The following is an 18197-nucleotide window of genomic DNA, read 5'->3' as shown; positions in this document are numbered from 1 at the left end:
TAACTTAAATTAGATTAAATTTACAAAACGGAGTTAATCTGATGATTTGTTTTTATCAAAGGAAATTAACATGGCAATTAACAATGATTTGTGATCCAACCCACCTAGAACGCAATCAAATGAATCTTCTCTTTTGTCATCTTTTAGCATTGAGAAACGACAAACAACTGCGTCACAAATTAACTTAATTTTATTCTATTTCATTGAAATGAGATTAAAGTTATTAAACAAAGTTAATCTAACAGAGTATTAATGGGGAAACTGACATGTCATAGAACAATGATCTGACATCCAACCCATCTGTATCCTAATCTGGTGAATCTTCTCTTGTTCAGTTGTCATCTTCTAGCTCAGGGGTTTCCAACTTACATGAGGCCGGGGGCCACAATTAAAAACACAAATCAAATGGCGGGCCGCAACTTTATCAAAATTTTATGTAGGACTCTTTTATGTTTGAAGGAACATTAAATATTACTGTCAGATTTTTACCAAGTTGTACAAAACAAAAGTATTGGATTACAAATTAAAATAAGAAGTAGATTTTTAAAAATATTTAATTGTTAGTAATAATATTTTTAAAAATATTAAATAGTAAAAATTCTGGCTACAATAACTTTAATGTGCACCTATGTATTAAACAATTAATGTACAACAGATATCTAATTGTTAAGGCATAAAACTTTAAAAAGGTTGGTATTAAAACTTACATAGTAGCACACAAAATGTTTAATGAGAAAATTGAGGTTTGTCTGCTATAACCACTAGAGAATAGATATTTACATTATAAATTTAAAGTTTACCAGTGTGTGTGTAAATATTTTCGTCCAAAATGAGTGGTTTCAAAAAGTTAAATCGGAGAATTTCTTCAAGAGAATTCCTGATGCGATCATGCTAAATTATATTCACAAAATACAAAGAAAAATGAAATAAAAAAGAGCAATATACACGATTATTTTTGTGTTTGAATAGATATTTTCTTGGATGCAAAACCTGAGAAAAAAATTTATTTGCACTGTTAGTATGTTAAATTTCACAGAAATGAAGAAATGAGGTTTTTATTAATAAGAAAGGTATTTTAAACCCATGTAGATTTTTTACAAAAATTGTCCGCAAATTTTTTTTTTTTGAATAACGGCAGGCACTGAACTTTTCGTTCTCCGCCATAGAAGATGCCGGAATTGTTACTCATTTAGCGTTACCCAGTGGGCACCTGTGAGCCAAAGTCACGGAGGCGAGCAACGTTACCCACACCATACTGCCTCAAACCCGTTCATAGGGTGGGCCACATTCACTCATTCACACAACAGAAGACAACGCAGAGAGAGAAACATTCATGCCCAGAGCGGGATTCGAACCCGCGGCCATTGGCTCCGCAGCCAGACACACTAACCACTCGGCCACCTGGCCGGCGTCCGCAAAAAAAATGACAACTAATATGTTTTAGTTCGCGGGCCACAAAAAAAAGGCTTCACGGGCCGCCAGTTGGAAACCCCTGTTCTAGCTACAAGAAACCACAAACTGCTGTTTCACGTGGTAACAGGCGTTTAAGTCAACTTTTCAGGCTCTCGAAATTTGACCCAAAAAAATAGAGGGTCACTTATACACTACTAATAAAGAGGGATATTTGTTTTGAAATGTCAATGCATTAAAACAAAGAGAAAAATATGAATAACTTTATATCAATTTATTGTTTTCAAAAACTTTTTTATGTTACATGCAATTAATAGTATATTTTCTAATATATTTTCTTTTCATATTACCTTTCTTATATATATATATAAAATAATGCTTTAAATTAGATTCAGAAACGAAATTAAGAGTAAGCAAAGTTAAGGTATATTTAAATACTCTTGAATAAATTAGCATGAAAACCTTTAAAACAAACCATAAAGATGCAAAACTAAAAATTCCAGAACACCTGTATCGATTTTAAACAATGTTAGCAGTGTCAGTTGATCCCACTTTGCAATGTATTCTACCTCATGCCACAGAAAACAATCTTCAGCCTCATTTAAAAATTTCAAACCACTACTTTTTAAAATATTTTACAATAACATATGAATCTACATTTTCCCTTGAGTCGATATGGCTATTTTCTATGTATATTCTTTTCCATATGTATATGACTCAGGGTTGGCAGGTTTTTGACATGTGACAGTTTTTGATGGTTTAAACCAGGGATGGGCAAACGTTTTTGGTCGAGGGCCAAAAATCAAGAAAAAAAAAAATGTTTGGTGGGCCAAGTAAGATCTTCAAAATTTAAGAAAGAAAAAAAAGCGATATACAAGTTTTAATTTAAATATTTAGTGGGATGAAGGAAATTGCGATTTCATTTCTAAAAGTTCCTTATATTAAGGTTCGAAGTGAGATGTGCTTATTTTAAGGAACAAGGCTAAATCCTTTTCTGTTAGTCTACTTCTGAAATAATTTTTTCTAAGGTTCATAATTGAAAACTCTTGTTCACGTATATAAGATTAAGCTAACATAGCACTGATTTTCTGGGCGTGAAATTTTAAATTTTGGAAACTAGCTTTTGGTAATGATTTGTCAAACTTAGGCATATTTAGAAATAACTGCTTCAGATGATTGTTAGATTGTCTGCTCTTTGGAGCGTAAAATGCGCAGTCTGCCAAATGTGAAGTACAATTTACCTATATTAGATTCCATAAGTCAGCTCCTCGAGAAAGACAAACGCTAGTTGGAGCCAATCTACGGCTATTCTATAAAGAACTTCTGCTTTCAACATTTTACCAATAGAAGCTGTCTGTGCCAACTATTTCCATCAATTTATGTTTTGTAGAACAAAAATAGAGAAAGTAAAAATGTCATCAGTACTTTGTTAAAAAGGGAAAAACAGAAATAATTTTAAACATAGTCGACAATAAAATGGATGTATATTGTTTATATTTGTCGCTGATCGGCAAATAAAAATTCTATCCGCGGACCGGATAAAATCCTCCGGCGGGCCACAGTTGGCCCGCAGACCGTAGTTTCCAGGGATGAGATTTTTCCGCTTTTTAGCGGATTTCCGCTTTTTTCACTTTTATCTCTTGAATTTCAGCTTTTTTTTATATCAAAAATTCAGATTTTCTAAAAATGTCACTTTTTTTTATAAGTATTCCGCTTTTTCAGAAAATTCACCGATTTTCAAAGAGAAACAGAAAATTCAAACTACATAGCTACCAATCCTTTCTCATTTTTACTTATTTTAGCTATTTTCTCCCCTTTTACACGCAGCAGATAAGTTTTCCGAATTTTTTTTCCCGCCCTCCAGATAGATCCGATTTTCGTAGTTCGAACGACGCTGCTTCTGACAAACCTTTTAGAGGTCCCAAGCCTGGAATCTGCTAATATCTCGATCCTTATTCCTACGATTTTAATATCAAACATAGCTTTCATATTTGCGTGTTGCGATTCTTATTCACGCGATTTGAATATTGTACGTTGCGACTCTTATTTATGAGATTTAAAAATCCGATATTGTGATTCGTATTTACGCCTTTTTAAAAACTTATGTAGCGATTCGTTTTCACTCAAGTTTAAAATTCAATGTCTTGATTTGCTCATGCGGTTTATAATATCAAACATTGATTTTCGTATTTATACGTGATTTTAAAATAAGGCATTGGGATTCGCATTCACGCACTCTAAAAATTATGCATCATAATTCTTATATATGCAATCTAAAAATTACGCATCATGATTTGTATTTACGCTATCTAAAAATTATGAATCGTGATTTGTATTTACGCGTTTTAAAAATTCTATATCCCAGTTTGTATTTTCTCATTTTCAAAATCGTATATCTAGTTTCATATTCATGTGATTTCAAAATCCATAATTGTTATTCATATTCACGCAATTTTAAGATCAACTATGGCGATTCTTGTAAGAAGTAATTTTTTTTTTTAAAATTAGTTACTATAAAGGTGACTGTTTTTCTAACGACGATTATTAGTATATGTAAGTGTTACAACATCAGAGAAACTGGAAGGGAATATATTCAAAACTTACATTCTGTGCTTGCAAAGAAGAAAAAATAGGATTTGTCACTAGATGTTTGAAGATGGACTAACGACTAAATATAGCAAACATAAAAGATATAGCAAACGAAAGCAATCACTTAAAAAGGGATTTAATTTATTTATTTATTTATTTTTTTTGGAAAAAGAGTTAATTAACTTATCAAAATTTTATTTATAATTGCTGTTATTTATGCTATAAAATGCAAAATTCTTATCAAATGAAAGACAATTATCTAAACAGTGTCTGATTTTTCATGTAATTTTCCAAACTAAAATAGCAATTTATGTATGTTAAGGAGTTACTATATATTTCTACTTCACTGTTATTGATATGTTTCAGAGGGCTCTAGTTAGATTAAACTATAATATGAACAAAATGATTCGGTCCATTATTAAAGTTTTTGTTTTCAATATAATTTAAAAAGTAATATTACTGATATATTTACTATAAATCACAACAGTATTTATTAAAAGAAATGAAATATTAATGTATATTCTCAGCCGTTTTAATTTGCTAAACCAGGTAGTTTTTCAAGTTATAATTGTCTCTTATGTGAACTGAGGAAAAAAAATTTTCCAGCTTTATTTTTTCAATTGGTAATTTTTATTTTCACTAAATGTTAAGTATTAATGTAATCATTTATATAATATTAGATTAGTACACAATTGTATGTCAACACATTATTTATTACCTTAAACTGTCTGGAATTTATTATTAAAGGGTTGCGCTTGCGTAAAATTTACTATCGTGGAAATTCAGCTTTTTTGCCTTTTGGCTAATCTCATCCCTGAGTTTCCCCATCCCTGGTTTAAACCGTCACGTCAAAAACCTCACTGTCAAAAATGTCCAAAATCTATATTCATATGTGAAATTTAATTAATACGTAAAATTTATATATTTTTTATAAATGATAGTGTTTCTAAATATGTTCTAGAAAAAATAAATTTAAAATTATGAAGAAACACTTATATTTTGAATAGTAACCAAAATCTTGTACTTTTGAAAGCTCACATCTTTTGTAATATTATGTATTCATTTTCATGTGTTATTGAAAATCTGCAGTGATATTATTAAGAAATTTATTTATAACCAAATTTAGTGTATAGTATAGATTATTACTAAAAATTAGACATTTTTAAAGATAAACATTAGCAGTTTTGTACATTAGACATCTTTTAAAGAAAAATCTTTTTAATATTCTTTTAAATCTTCTTAATAATCTTTTTAACATAAGACAATACAAATTTAAGTGCTTTCTGTTAAATACACAGAGTAGTTAGTGTCGATTTACAGTATATTCAGCCTATTCATTTACTCTGCTGAAAATTTAATTTATCCAAATACTTGTGAATTTCATTTTGCTGAATACTATATAGTTTTGTTGAATATCTAAATATTCAGCTGTTGAATAATTACTTCTTGCTTTCAAGATATGTATTATTTGTATTCTTAATACAAGAGGAGATAAAAATTGTTTTAAAATGATAAGTGTAATAATTATAAATAAATATAATAAACAATATGAATTATATTTATCATTATTCACAAATATAACTACTTTTAAATTCAAATTAACATACTGGATAATAAAGATATATTCGGTATAACATTAAAAAAGCTTTTTTATACACTTGTATCAAGTTTGTATTTATGCAACATAACTTGTAAGCTCCTTATAAATATTAGTTATATGTTCCTTATATGTCAAAAATGCATAGTAATAAACTTTTAATTTTCTTAAGTATCAAAAAAAAAATTACATGCATTTGAATATAAATTTCTGAGACTTTAAATCTGTTATTTTACCTTAATTTTAATTAAAAAATATTTTAAAACCTGCTGATTACCTATAGTATAATTAAATTTCAATATAATGCATCGCAACTGTTGGTAGTTTTGAAGTTTATATATTTTCTTGGCAAACTTCAGTTTTTGAAGGTTTAAACCAGTATTATACCCTTGTCATGTCAAAAACCACTTTTTGACGTCAAAAACCTAACCCTGATATGACTATATGAAATTTTTCTTTGAGCCTATTTGACACATGACGCCTATAGGAATAATAATCGATTTATCAATGGCGATTGACTTATACACCCGACATACCAGAAATTTGCTATCTCGTAATCAAAAATAGAGTGTTGACGTGTTGAGGGTTATACAGAAATTTGATTCTATTTAACTAACATATAAGTAACAAAGCAAAGCAATGTTTGTAATTAAATTTATTAAAATTATATCATATATAATTTAACACATAACAAGACAAAAATTCATTATTTCACAGTCAGTCACAATTTGTATATATTGCATTACTTTATGAAAGAACACTTCATTCTTTGCCATATGAGCTCATTTCCTATTGATTTCATCCTTTAATTGGTGCAACAAAGCTGCATAATATTCTGTTAATATTTTTTCTGAGTATTGGATGAATATTGTGTCATGCATATTCCAAATTTTTTTTACAGTGCCTTCTGTTGTGTGAGCATCTTTTGCTTGTCATTTAGCTGACTGATTCTTGAGATTAGTAATAGACTGATGTCTTACCTATTCTGTTCCAGGAAAACCCCTTAAATTAAGGGATCCATCCAGTTAAATGTGACCCAGTTAAAACGGATGGGTAAAGATGTAAAAATTATGTGCTGCGAAGAAAAAGAAGCCCATGTGCTGCAATAGGTGGATGGAACATGTTCTTTGAAAAAAAGGGGGGGGGGAATTCCACTTTTCTTATTGATAAGGACATCAATAAGCAGCATGTTTGCTTTCATTTCCTCCCGTTCAATGTGGGATTTTGATGGACACTTTCTCATTGAGATTAACCTGCTAGCAGTGGCTTAAGAAACTACATTTGTTTATTTAACTACGACTATAACTAATTTGATATATATGTAATTATCTATAAGTACTCTTTGTAAAATGCAATTTATATAAACTGCTTTGGAAATGTACTAGCGAAGAGCAAATTGCCAATTAAAAAAAATCAAATGCTAGTTTTAGAAAAACATAGTAGTAAAAATTGGTAGTAACCTCTTATTGCCTGGTTTTTTAATAGTTTTTTTTCCCTTTCCTTTCTACTAAGTTTTTCCAAGTTCCAATATTTTTAATTCATTACGACACGCGAATGGCAAATTAGAAGAATTTCTTCTTGATGTGATTCGGCATTCAAAGGTCAAATGTGAGTAATCACTTTTTGATGCGATCAATTCATGACTTTTCAGTTATTTTTCATCTTTACAGCTCTTTTAATATGATTTTATTAATTTCGATTTTTTAATGGATGTTTTTTTTACAACATCCAAATTTCTAATTTAAGTAATTACTTAATTACATGCTTAATTCTATTGTAAATCCATGTCTTTCTCGACACTTATATATCATTTATTGACCATTTCCGCATGGTTTTTCAAACGGATTTTTTATTTTTTTAAAAATTTAATATTAATGCGCCACCAAAATTTTTAATTCTTGTAACCACTTTTCTTAAATTGTATTTGTAACTGTTTAAAAATTATAGGAAAATAACCCAAATCAATGTTATTTTCCAATGGCTTCTCAGGTGTTTTTGTAGATAATTATCTTCACATGATTCATAATGCTTTCATGTAAATTCACGTTGGTTTTAATCATATGTATGATTTTATAATTGTGTGAATGCGAATCTCAATTTTTCATTTCAAAATAGAGTGAATATGAATTCTGATGTTTGATTCTAAAATCGTATGAATATGAATCTCGATGTTTCATTTTAAAATAGAGTGAATATGAATTCTGATGCACAATTTTTAAGTCCCTTGAACAAAAACCTTAATAGTGGCTTTTAAATTGTGTGAATGCGAAACTTTATATTTGATATGTGACACGGTGGGTGATCTTAAATTGCGATATGTGAAGGTAATTTTAAATCGAACTTGCATTGGGAGAAAAAAGCATAAAAATGAAAATTTTACTCAGGAATTTGAAAAAGACAAACTCTCTTTGAAGAGACAGATTGTTTTACTATTTTAGTAATAGTAAAAAAATGTCCGCTATGGTTAAAGTGACCACATTTTCATTGAGACAAAGCGGGACAAATGGGATGAAATAAGAATTAAAATTTAATTATTTATATTTTATTGCATACATTCATATACTTGTACAAAAATGTATTTATTATTAATTATTGTTAACTATAAAAATATTTGTAAGAAATAATAATTTGAACATCATGATTTTTAATCAAATTAAATTTTTTATTTAAAAAAAAATTATGATTTTCTTCTGGCGGTCATATTTTTGATCCGAGTGAATACTTTGCAATAGATTCGGATCATTTATCAAAATGTGTGAAATATTTCACATGTACATTCGTAAAATATAATATAATTTGAATGGTCAAATTATATTTTACACTTAATATAGATTTTGAAGTTTTAATGTTCAACTGCGTTTTTTCAGTTGTCCATATTTTATTGATACTAGAAAAAACACGTTCTGTTGCTGCATTTGTTCTTGGAAGGGCGAGCGCGAAATCTACAATTTTCAAAATATTTTAATAAGGAATATTATTCTGTTTGAAATGAAAGAATAACTCCGTCCATTTTTTGCCTGTTTCCACATTTGCAGACAACCAACATTTAATTTTTTCATCTGAAACATAAATTTTTACCAGTGACACTTCATCAAAAAGATCATTTTCGCAAATATTATTTTTCGGAAAATGGTTACTAATTCAAAAGATTTTTCCACATATTCCCATAAAATCTCCTTTTTTAATGTCACCGAATGAAAATTTTTAATATCTTCAAATTGAATTGTCCATTCTTCAAGATATTCCAAGCAGTTATTGTAAAACATTTTGACAGTTTCAGAAAATCAGGTCGTTTAATGGCACCTTGTTCTTCCAACCTAGTGATGTCTTTTCGAATAATTAAAGAAATGTAATCGTTATCAATTCTTTCTCGTAATTTTGTTTTTAAATTATTGATTTCATTTGACACTTCCGTAATTGAAATTTTGTCCCCTTCAATAATTTTCACAACATTTGGAAATAATGTAGCTTGGTTGTGGATGAACTGAAGCCAAATTTGTGATGTGTCATTTTCAAAAAAGAGCTGCAATATTCTTAGACATTTATCTTGTGATAAAAAGTATGATTTTAATGGTTCGTATATTTTTAAAATATTATCTACAGCTAGTAAAAGAGCTAGCCATCGTGTTTTGCTGTAACCAAGAGTTCTTTTGTATTCGATTTCTGCGCTTTCACAAAAATCCTTCAAACTTTCAACAAGCACAGTATATATATATATAAAAATACGAATAAATTTTTGCAATAATATTTTCAACATCAACTGGAAGTAAGTCAGATGCTGTTTGAATAGTATTAGGGGCCGTTCAAAAAGTATGTACACAAAAATGGAGAAATTTTAAACCCCTCCCCCCCCTTCGTACATTACCGTACATAAGGTCTTACTCCCCCCCCCCCTTAGAGTACGTATATTTTATTAGTCTACCCCCCTTTTTCATAAAAATTAAAATAATTATGTTTTAAATAAAATTAAATATTTACTTAAGGGAGTGTGTAGGATAAAGTCAAATTTAAATTTGGTGTATGTTTATAAAGTACGTACTTTGTATAATACCTCCCCCCCACCCCATCGTACAAAACCGTACATAATAGCAAATCCTCCCCCCCCCTTCGGGATGTACGTACTTTTTGAACGGCCCCTTATGTAGAATATGAGCTGCACAACCTACTCCAATAATTTTTTGGTTCAAATGTTCGTTAAGTTTCATAAAAACGTTATTGATTCCTCTTCTAGCTTTTCCACCAAAATTTGCGTTAGTGTTATCCGCACAATAGGCAATAATTTTATTGTTCAAATTATTATTTCTTAAAATAGTACTTATTGAATCAAAAAATTTTTGTGAAGTTTCACCCGGCAATGAAACAAAATCTAATATTCTAATTTTAATTCCTGTTTCTGGATCGAAAAATGTAACAATTGTGGGAAATAATTTTAAATCTTTGTGGTTGGAAGCATCAGAATATATGGATATAAATGCGCATTTTTTCTAATTCTTTCTGCAATTGTGAAAACGGATATGGTGAAAAAACATTATAAATAATTGCTTCCGTTTTTGTCTTTGCACATGCAAATTTTTTGTCGTATAATGTTTTGATCATTTGCGACGTACTATCCATTGTTCTGAAACTTTGATTGTGGTTTATGATGTGGAAAGCAAATAGCCCTTCCGCTAATGCTAGCTGTTTTTCCTTGTTGCCAAAGCTAACACTGCGAAAAAACTGTTCCATTTTAGACGAGGAAGCGGCATTATTCAAAAATCTTTTGTGCCTCTCAGTAATATCGTTTTTTCCGCCATGTGAGACAGAAAATTCAGCATTGCATTTATCACACCGTACCATATAGTCTATTTTGGTTTTTTAATAAATGGAAATTCTCTGCTTAGCTCTTCATTAAATTTGCGTTCTCTTTTTTAACTCATCTTTTATTCTGTGCGTAAATACTAGAAATAAATACAAAAATTTACTACAAAGGCTAAAAAAGAGTATTAAATTTTACCTTATTGACCGTTACGTTGTGGTGACTATTGCTCTACCACTTCCTTCGTCAATCAAATAATGAGTCAAACCGAACGTCAAATTGGAAACAACAAACCGCACTGTCTGCATTTATCTGAATTAAGCCGATACGTAACGACAATGATCGAACACCACCGAGTAACTCGGTACATTGCCTAATTTAGTTTACTCTGCATGCATTTTATGTGTTTTTTTAATGTATTTTTTATTTCTTTATATTTACCATAATACTTAATAATATACATAATAGGTAATATATTTTTACAGTACATTTAAAATAAGAAATGCAGATATTTTCTAAAAAGCGGGACATTTTTAAAAATCGGCGGGATAGTCCACCAAAAATCGCGACTGTCCCGCCAAAATTGGGACGTGTGGTCACTTTAGCTATGGTAGCAAATTTTCCATGTATATTATACAGGTCTGTTAAGAGAGTGTAAATATTAAATTTTGCCTGGTGACCAGGAGGGTAAAATCTTTTTGACAAATCAGCAGTGTTTAAGCTTCAGAAACTAAAATGAGCAAAACATTTTTAAAAAAATATTTAATTTTTATTTTTTATTTACTAATTAACCGAGTATTAAAATTTATAAATCCATGCGAATAAATAAAAAATCCATTTGTAGGCAAAATAAAATTGTTTATTGGGATAAATTATTATCTTACGCTGAGTTGAAGTTATTAGTTTATAATTTGATGGAACCTTATCACAGAAGAATTTCAAAAACTATTTAATGTAAGTTCACACGAAAGTGAAAGCCATGTTTCTTTCACTGCTAAACATTGTAATTTAAATTATGGAATGTTTTTGTGTTTGTCCTTCCTCTAAGTTTTTTTTAAATATTTTTTAGAAAAGTATGAAAGTCTTGTGTTCCAGTTGACTGATATGGGTATTTCTATGAAAGAAAGCAAAAGAGCTTTGCATGAAACACAGAATAAAGGAATTGAAGAAGCTCTGGATTGGTATTTAGATCATATAAATGAAGGTAATTCTCTTATTTTTAAGCTAAGTAAAAAAGAAGGGTAAAAAAAACCCTTCAAAGTCATGATGAATGTCAATCACATTACCATTTTGGTAATGGTTAAGTTAAAGTTATAAATATTTGCAATAAGCTTTATTAAAAAATATTCTTTTGTACAAATTTTGCCGCATTTATAGTACGCTTCAATGATGTATAAATATTATTTTATGAAAAGCTAATTGTTTTAACTTTTATAATCAAAATTATTTTCATGCCTGCTCACTTTACTTCCCCTTCTTTAATTTGACATTTTTTACAATTTTATAGTACTATTAGAATATAAAACTAAAAAGTGTTAATTTTTTAACCTTGCTAAACTCATAAATGCAATATTAGGTATACTATTCTGTTTTTATATATATATATATTTTTATTTATTTATTAGATTTTAATGAGCCACTAGCAGATAATTCTAAAGCAGCCGAAGCAATCGAAGCAATAGTTATGATGGGCTTTACTTCGGATCAAGCTTCAATGGCTTTAGAAGCAACAGTGAGTTGTAACATATATTGTTAAGAATTGGACAGAATATATAATTTTAACATTTATTTTAATCAATACTTTTATTCTGATCAATTTTTAATGTTTTTGTAGCCAAAAATTACATTTATTGTACATAACCAGTTTTCTTATTTAATCATCTCTCATAAGAAAAACATTGTTTTATATGGTTTTTACATGTTAATTTGTTATTCTAATTGTCAAATCTAAATTCTTTCATCATTCTTAGAAGACAATACATTTAACGATAAGGTACTTTTATTTATGTTGCTCTAGAGCTGCACAATTGGTTATTGGGGACGGTTAGGAAGATATCCCTGAGGATGATCTGAAGACAACATACATATGTCACATCCCGTTTTACAGGGTGGACCCATTCATTCATCCTCAGATCGTAATTTCAGATTGAACCCGAGAAGGATTAATCTCCAATCCAGTACCCCCAGAGGTATTGATTTTTCATGGAAACTCAGAGGACTTTTGTCCCTGAACGATTTAGCTTGCGCCAGTCATCATTTTGTACATGGCGAGTCTTTGGCCGATGAGGATGGAACTCACGACCTTTCAGACATGGGCCCAAAGCCTTATCAGCCAGGCTATTCTTGCATGCAACACATTTAATATAGCATTATTTACAAAATATAAAAGTAGTTGAATGCACAAAAAAAAAAAAAGAATTAAGTGAGAAGGTAGGTAAAAATTAGCATTTAAGCATTAAATTCAGAGATAATATATAGGATTTTTTTTTCAAGGGAAAATAATCCTGACCTTTATTTTATTTTAAGTAGAAAAACAAGAAAAAAGTAAAAACATTTTAGATCTCGGAGAACAGTTTCGTAAAAAAAAGAAAACTTTATTTTTATACACATAATCAATGATGGCCGAAAAAGGATCATTGATTTTTGAATGTTTGGTATATTTCAAATAATTTGCATGAGAAAATTACAGACACATTAGATGTGAGGAAATATTTTATTATCATTTAAAATAAGCAACATTTTTTTTCCATGATGTTACAGTATCATCACATTTGAAATCATTTCTTCTTTGTACTTTTATTCACATTTGACCGCTTTTGTTTTAATGGTTTTGGAACTAATATTGAATAAAGATTTAAATAAATTGCTAATCCAATTTAATAAAGGGAATATAAAATTGTAGAAAAATAAAAGAAAGAGAGATGCATGTGGTTCAATTGCAAAGGAATGTATCTGTTGTGTCGACGTTTTAAGTAGGGGAGAAAAAAAACTTTTGCAATTTCTACAAAATTTAGTTTTTATTAAAAACTATTAGAGAAGTGGAATATTTTCCCTCTCTCTATCTGTATATATATATATATATTTATATTAGGTTAAAACCAATCTTAACTAATACAAAAGAAGCATTATGTGATGATAATCCCCTCCACAAACTTATGCATTTTCAGTTGCAGCAGCTATTCTCAAAATTTTTATGGCACTCAAATTTTTTTTAGGTGGCCAAAATGCTATTATTTTTCAGATGAAGCTTATTCACTAGCTAACTAGAAAGCCTAATCAAATAGTTAGAAAACAAAAACATGCACACAAAAACTAGTTTAAATGTATAGAATAATAAATTGGCTCTTATAAACATAATATTTCTTATTTAATTCATATTTATATAAGCCAATTTGATATTATAAACCATTTTCTCAGAAATATTTTCTTTTTCAGTGTTCAATTTCTTAAAATTTGAACATGATTAAATCCAGTAAAATTTGTCTCTTAAAAGTTGTTTAGTTGTGATTATATTTTTAAGCCAGTATGTAATCACTATATTAACTAACAAAAAAAATAGTGGTATCTGTTATTAACTATTCTTGTGCTTAAGTAGTCGTAGTTAACTATAAAAAAATTTAGTTTTTCTGGCCACAGCAATAGGTTTATAAAACACTTGATATAGATAGACTACTACATACCTAACTGCTTTATGTAATGTCTAACTAAATCTATGCATTCATTTCTTCTTTGTTAGATTTAACTATTCCAATATTTTTTTAATATAGAAACTGTGGATTGTAATAGTTCTTTTTAAATTTTTATATTAAATGTAAAGTAATCATATGATTTTTAATGAATTATCTTTTTTCATTTCTAGAATAATAATTTTGTAAAAGCTGTAAGCTGGATTTTTCAATCAAGACATGAAAATGGACATTGATATTAACTCATTATTGCCTGTATTTTTTTTTCAACTTTGTTTTCTGCTTGATTATATGAAATGCTGTTAAATGAAAGCAAAAATATTTTTTAAAAAAATTTAAACTTTAAAAAAATATTTATACTCTATAAAAATCAAAATGTTTCAATTTTGGGACGTAAGACATTAATGCTTATACGACCTATGTAAAGATAACTCCCACTTTGAGTAAAACAAATAAGAACATATGAAAATACCATTAAAAACTGATTCAATTAAGTTCTTTTTAATAAAATAAGAATTTCAGTTTCTTTAGAATTTATCTTGTATGAAAGTCTTTGAAATTATTTTCATGTTGTCCAATTTTTGCATTGACTGCCTTTTCAAATGACTATTTTAGTTTATTATTATATATTTATGGACCTAATGTATTCCTTTTATAAAATATTTTTTGTAATTTTTACTTTTATAATGTTCTACCTAATTCCAGTAACTTATTATTATTATTTTTAAGTTTCCCTATGACTTCCTTACTACACAATTTAGTAAGAGTATTTTATTATTAATTTGTAAGGAAACATAATGTATTATACATTAATTTATTCATATCCTTCTGCTTACCTATTATTTTATAACTATGTAATTATTTAAAAAAAAGAGCTGTGCCAGAGATGCCAACTTGCTCCAGACAGCAAATATTTTAAAGTGGTAGTTAATCAATTGTGATTTGTGGTTTAATAAATTCAATTTAGTAGATTTTTATCCACCATTTCTAAATAACTTGTAGGCTTATATAATTCACCACTTTATAGTAGTTATGTCATGCTATACCTTTTAAAAAAACAAGCAAAAATAGTCACATATTTTCAAAATTTAGTTTGTAGTTATTTACTGTTTCTTTTAATTATTTTGGCGTGTCCTGAGCAGTCAGCATCTCTGCACTGTAATCGACATGTATTACAGAAAAATATTAAGAAAAAGTTTTTTATCTTTCTTGATTAAACCGAAATATGACTTTACTATTAAAATAAAATTGTTATTTTTAAACAATTCTTTTGACTACATTTTAACTTTTTATCAAATTATGTAAATAAAGAACCAAAAACTAATCTTTGACAAATGAAATTTTTTGTAAAAAGCAAAGCACTTTGCCATATTACAAATATCTGGAGGCAATACTTTTAGTAGCACTAAAAGTTACGAATTTGTTTGATTCTCACTTCAATTAGTTACATTGATAGTGTTGTAATTATATCTGAATTGGGCTACATTTGCTTAATACCAATAACTGAATTACAAAAATAAGAACAAAATAGCCTTCCTACTTAAAAGACAAGAGGTTCATATTTTATATACTAAATGATGTTAATCAATTTACACTTTTAAAAATCATGCTTAAAGAACCTTCAATTTATGGGAAAGAAAATTATTAATCTCTTTCGTATAATCATAAATATATATTCTTAAATATGCTTCAATTTAAATTTTTCGTCTACTTTAAAATGTTATTAAATTATGTACATAATGTGTTATTAAATTATTATTTATGTGTTTTTAAATTATGTACTTATTTATTTATGAAAAAAAAACTAGTCAAAATTAATGAAGAGATTACATATATATTTTTATAAATAAATATCTAGAGAAGATCTACTATAATTGACTGAAAATGTGTTTGTCTTTAAATGTCATGTTAATATTAAATAAACTGACTGATTGTATAGCTGCCAACTCTACTTGATTTTTCCTGGTCTACTGGTTTAATAAAAATTCTGGTTTTTGTACATTCCCTAAACGGGAGTAAGTTAATTAAAAAAATCCCTTTTGAAATAGAATAATTGGGCAGATTATTGCTTGCTTGAATAATTAAATAAGTAGTACTAGTAATATATAATAAAGTGAGCCTCATTTATAAAAATCAGCTCAAAACTTTTTTTTGTTGTTTTAAAATGTTCAAATTATTTTTATTCATAATTTCTTTTTTAAATTAATTAAAAAAATTTTCATCTTTGTTTAATCAAATGCATATTATTATTCAAAATTATAAGTAAGCATAAAACATAACATTTCAAGTTCATTTAATGTCATTCATAGCTGGAAAATATTGCAGTTTTTCTATTTTGATAACGATAAAAATCTCTTATTTGAGAAACATTTAGTACATTATGAAACAATTATCATAAATTCATATTGTTTTATAAAATCTACTGGATTTTTTTCCTTTTCATGTTAGCAGATATGTCATTGTAATTTCCTATTATTAAAACAAGCGCATGGGTTTTAGATAATTCATAGAATGTCATGACGATTGATTGACGGACTTCCTCGACTCAAAAATTTACATTCCAAAGAAATTTTCTTGTTTGACTATTCTAAAATGTAAATATTGTAACTTTTGCAAAATCTTGTTAACAAGATATATTTTACCATAGACTATCTTACCAGCGACTTTTTTTTCTTCTGTCAAAACGTGAATAGTGATTGCTTTTTTTATATAGATATATACAGATTTACAATAAGCGGAGTTCAGAATGTGTCTTTGAGTTATCTCTTTTAAACGGGTTGAATTTCACTGCAGTTACAATCATTCTCAGCATTATTCACTTTTTGACATAATGATTCCACGTTTTTTTTTTTTTTTGGATCAAATTTTCAGCAGCTGCTAGTCATTTCCTCATAGTTTTTAAATGTGAATTTTTGTTACTTAACATGTGCTTTAACCTAAATAATGCTTTTAACCAAGAGCTTTTCAAAGTAGTATGTTACCATATAAGATGATATTTAATTATTAAATAAATTATTCCAAGAGAATTGAAAGAAATTATTCTTCATGAAAAACTACTAAGCGCTTTAAATTTTATTATTTTTTTAATTAAAAATCTGTGATGCAATTTAATAAATATTCCTATATGAACGTATGCATACATTTTTAAAAATCTGTGATACAATTTATTAAAAGAATGCAATATATGTATATTTATTAGATCATGTATATGCTTATTTCTGTTTTAAAAAAAACTAGTCAAAGTTATTTAAAATTATTAGAGATTACTTTAGACAGAAAATATTATTGAATGTTCACAATTTTTATGATTTTAGCTGGGTATTTTGTATTATACCCAACAGTATAAGATGCATCCATTTTAATAAAACAGCTGAGTATTATATTATTCAGAATACCCATTCAGCTATTACTATTCTTAATTCTCCAGGGTTATTATGGAACAAAATTAACGGTCGTCACCAGTCATTAATTATAACATATAAAGTGATTAAAAAATAGCTTACCAGTCACCACTTTTTCATCAAAAATGTACCCTATTGTGAATTTTATGATTTTCTTTAAATAAATATGGAAATATTAATAAAATTTTATATTATTCTTGAAATTATTTTATTTCTTAAATGTTTCTTAATTAAAAAAAAAAATCTTGCCATGTTTTGAGATATGCTTCGAAAGAAAGGCTTTAGATAATTAAAATCATTCAATTTTGAAAAAATGGCTTCTATTAAAAATGTTACAGCTTGCCACTGGCCTGTAGCAATATTTCCTAGTTTTTACCTATGGTTGTTATGGTGGAAGACAAAATTATATTCACCATATACTAATAAATTAAAATAAAAAAAGGTACTGTCTAATGTAAAGAAATTTATAAAATTCCAAACAATTTATATTTTGCTAGTATATATAATAATTTGTTACATAATAACCCAAATAAAATTTTTATTTGTGCTATTCGAAATAATTATTTTTATACATATTTTAAGTACAGTAGTAAAATAGAATTCAAAAAATTAAATGACTGATTCAATTGTTTATTTTTAAATGTCATTAACCCTCCAAATATTATGACTCAGAGGAAAGTTGTACTAAATTTTCTAGGTTATGCACTACTTTCATATCA

General features: G+C 27.9%; 1 protein-coding gene across 3 annotated transcripts in view; it reads left to right on the top strand.

Annotated features, from left to right (window-relative positions):
* LOC107456566 (uncharacterized) overlaps window positions 1-17871 on the top strand; it is a 32325-nt gene extending 14454 nt beyond the window's left edge. For all 3 annotated transcript variants that reach the window (XM_071180718.2, XM_071180719.2, XM_043050236.3), the window contains 3 exons: window positions 11461-11595; window positions 12017-12123; window positions 14251-17871. In XM_071180718.2, the coding sequence (XP_071036819.2) occupies window positions 11461-11595; window positions 12017-12123; window positions 14251-14313 (305 nt within the window). In that variant the 3' untranslated portion in view covers window positions 14314-17871. The remainder of the gene's footprint in view (window positions 1-11460; window positions 11596-12016; window positions 12124-14250) is intronic.
* The last annotated feature ends 326 nt before the right edge of the window (window positions 17872-18197 follow it).

The sequence above is a fragment of the Parasteatoda tepidariorum genome, chromosome 8, assembly GCF_982258835.1.
Source record: "Parasteatoda tepidariorum strain Cologne lab strain chromosome 8, Ptep-v5.0, whole genome shotgun sequence".
NCBI classification, from domain to species: Eukaryota; Metazoa; Arthropoda; class Arachnida; order Araneae; family Theridiidae; genus Parasteatoda; species Parasteatoda tepidariorum.
This window is presented reverse-complemented; position numbering and strand designations above follow the sequence as displayed.